This window comes from Ixodes scapularis, unplaced genomic scaffold, assembly GCF_016920785.2.
Source record: "Ixodes scapularis isolate PalLabHiFi unplaced genomic scaffold, ASM1692078v2 PGA_scaffold3__209_contigs__length_174095766, whole genome shotgun sequence".
Taxonomy (NCBI): Eukaryota; Metazoa; Arthropoda; class Arachnida; order Ixodida; family Ixodidae; genus Ixodes; species Ixodes scapularis.
Window position 1 is genome coordinate 153,775,215 of NW_024609868.1, and position 3,394 is coordinate 153,778,608.

General features: G+C 47.3%; 1 protein-coding gene across 1 annotated transcript; it reads right to left on the bottom strand.

Moving 5' to 3' along the window:
- Positions 1 to 462: 462 nt before the first annotated feature.
- Positions 463 to 2,941, bottom strand: LOC121046644 (protein ALP1-like). The gene is made up of 3 exons (XM_040501118.2): positions 2,194 to 2,941; positions 1,910 to 2,117; positions 463 to 1,310 (listed from the first exon to the last, which is right to left on the bottom strand). Exons 1-3 carry the CDS (start codon positions 2,659 to 2,661, stop codon positions 910 to 912), a joined length of 1,077 nt encoding a protein of 358 aa, XP_040357052.1. The 5' UTR covers positions 2,662 to 2,941; the 3' UTR covers positions 463 to 909.
- Positions 2,942 to 3,394: the final 453 nt, after the last annotated feature.

Consider the following 3,394-nt stretch of genomic DNA (forward strand, 5'->3'; position numbering starts at 1 on the left):
AATAAAGCAACTAGAAAACCGTACTTATCTTTATCGCAAGGGAGACAAAGTGTCTGGTAATTACATCGACTCAGCCCTTTATTGAAACAATCTATACTACATATCGAAACAGAATGGCCAAAACCAGCAGGGGCGGATCAGGGTTTCTTTCCAAGAGGGGGTCAGGCCAGGGGGCGGAGGGAGAGAGCATGCTTACACACGGCCGAATATATGGCCCTAACTAAGACGTACGTGCTATCTCATTATGCCATTGTCCAATGTAATTGCAGGAGTGAAGGTTGTGTTCGACTGCATTCAGCAAATCTCATTAAGAGTGACTTCCGGCTGCAAATTCAAAATTCTAGAGAGGGCAGGACATCCTGACTCCCCCGTGTGTCCGCCCTCTAGAGCCAGTAACAAAGCAATAAAACGGTAGAGGTGCTGAAGAGTTTGCGACAGTTAATCATGGCGGCAGTTCCCCAAGATGGAAATATTTTAGAAGGATGCAGAAAAGAGGACATAATAGCTCTGCACCTTCTGAGGATGTTATTCTGTCCTTTCTGAATCCTTACAATATATATTGCAGTCTAGGGAACACTGATTGATTCATTATTTTATTAATTATCACCCTTAAATGTCCACGGGGTGCTTTACATAGGGGGAGGGGGCAAAACTCGCATGTAAATTGAAACAGAAACACACAAACTAGGATAGCAAACACAAAAAAAAAATTAGAACAAATTCAGAAAATGAAAGCAGCTCAAAGAGAACTTTCGATTTACATACGTAGAAACACAGCGTTACATGCCGCGCAAAATGGAAACAGCGGACCTGAAGTAGAATTGAAACTAGAAAGAAAGGAACACTTGGTGTCCTATGCTATACATTTACATGCAAGTGCATCTATATACACCAAACATAACATGAAGTTTACGAATCAAGGGAAAGGGGCACAAGGTAATCATCAAGGGCGGGTGCCTCGACCTCAAAGAAATTAGACACTTGACTGCCGTATAGGCATGTGTGACAATTTGACAGTAGGGTGGCAACCTTATACATGCGCCCAAGTCTTTGACGCGACATTTTCTGGTTCTTGTGGAAATCCACAAAAGCAAAATCTGCGGCCACCTTCCCAAACCCCCACTGGACCGCCTGGCGGACTGTATTCATCCTCTTGTTAAAGAGAGCTTCGTGCGGCAGCAGGCGGGAGCCTCCAAATGGCTTGAGAAGGAGAGGCCGCAGTGGGTACGCTGGGTCCCCGTAGATGACGTATCTTTCACCGTGGTTGATGGCTTGCAAGTTGTCATAAAGGGCGGTGTCTTTGAGGATACCTGAAATTGGTTATTTGCATACTTTTATTGGCACTGAACATCCAAGACCAAGGCCTCTCTTACATTTAGGAGCGACCTTAGGAGCTTCTTAAAAAAATAGAAAGTGAAACTCTTATTCTCTGATATCCCGCGGAATTGTTCTACTTCATCATTTGAGCTGTGTGAAACCATTCTTTTGTCATATACTGCTTTAGTTTCTTTAGGAATGGAGGACTACACCCATTCTCAAATTTGTGTTCGTTGAATGGAAAGCTGTACACTGCGGGACAGGGCCTGCGCTGTAGTGCGACTCCCACCAAATAAATATGGTACAGCGATGAACCCCATCGGCCTGGTTCCTTGGATACAACGCTTATATCGTGTTCAAAGTAGGTTTCAGCCCTTCTTGCCATGTAGCAGGATGCTTATGAGTAATACTGTGGACAATGCTTGCTATTTAGATATTTGTCTACTACTGCGCGAACGAACGAACAATGCTAAGGTAACCTAGAACTAGCTGCGCACACTCGCATAGGGTCGGTTGTTATTGTAACCTCGTGCAAAAAAAAAATGTGCATGGAAAGCATCAACGAAAATCTGAGCACAAAGAAGACACTTGCCTGCGTCATGTCGTCGCCCATTAAAAGGGCCATCTAATTGGCAGATGATGCCGTTGGCAGACATCAGTGCTTGATATTTCTGCACGTGGTGCGGCTTGTGTCCGGAGAAATGCTCCTGTTGCCCCACCGACGGCCGGCAGATATGTCGGGCAGTGCCGTCGATGAAGCCCCAGCAGTTCTTTAACGGCGCACCTCTCGCATGCACCGCCTGCAAAACATCGCCCGGAAATTAAGGTTGACAGATGCACAGCGCAAACACCTGCAAAAGGCCGGCGTATTCTCACCTCGGAGAGCTTCTTGAGGCAGGGCACGTCAAGCCACTTGTGGTTCGTCAGGTCTGATAGCAGATGTCCAAACTGGTATTCTATATGCGCCATGACAGTGCTTACTACGCTCGAAATGACCGAGCTGTGCCGACCGAACGTTCTTTCTAAATCGCAAAGGCGATTGGGGTACGCCAGCCTTCGCAGGGTCATGCACAGCGCCTCGTACCCCGGAACCCTCACTCGCTGGGCGCTTTTTACCTCGGCTGGAATTTTTAGAGCTGCCACCAGATCTTCTAAATCCATTTTTTCAAATCTAAAGCTCCTTTTGAACGTCCACTCGTCCATGTTCGGAACATCTACAAATCCGTGCTGCCCAATGTTGCGTCTGGGGACAGGCTCTGATTGAACAGAATATATCGCTTCAATCTCCGGCCACGTTAGCTCATTTAACAGTAAATTGTCGCCCAACACGCTGTAGCGCGCCATCACACCCGTGGAAGGAGCCGATGATCCGAACCGAGGCTGCCGCAGGTTACCTTCGACAGCACCACGTTGCACCACGGGCAAGGTGAGCACACGAGACGGCGTCGGCTAGCCCTCGACGGATGCGTTTGGCTTGAGGCGCGACCAGTATCCAACAGCTTAGCTGACAAATTAAGTTACTTGGTCGTATACCAAGGAAGTACCACTATAACTACTCGTAATGAGGAAAATATTTTTTAAAAGTGGCTTTTTATGCGGCATTTGTCCAAATAAATGTACCGCTTTAAAAACGAACCACGCCGGTATTCACTATCATCATCATGACTTTTTCCAGCCGTTGGAGAAAGAAGAAGCTTCCATAGGCGCGGTCAGGCGCGGTTACGGTATGCTAAAACGTTCTTTACCCGCTACGCTCTCGGTCCGGTACCGGCTCGATGGTCGCGGTCGCGGTAACCCCGGCGGTCGCCCGGTACGCGGTAAGCTAAAACTCTCTAATATTTTTATCTGGTACGCATACCCGTGTTAAAGGGGTCATGAAAGGATTCTTTAACTTCTTCTTCCTTAGCTTTAATCCTCAACTCAAAAGAGAACAGTGGAATCACGCGGTCGTGACATGCTAGGGCACCGGTACGATGACCCCAAGCTTCCACCGTGTTTTTTAAGCACACCATAGAACTTGTCATTCGCAAGTGCACTCATGTGCACTCATTGGCCACGAACGCGAATTCAAATGTTC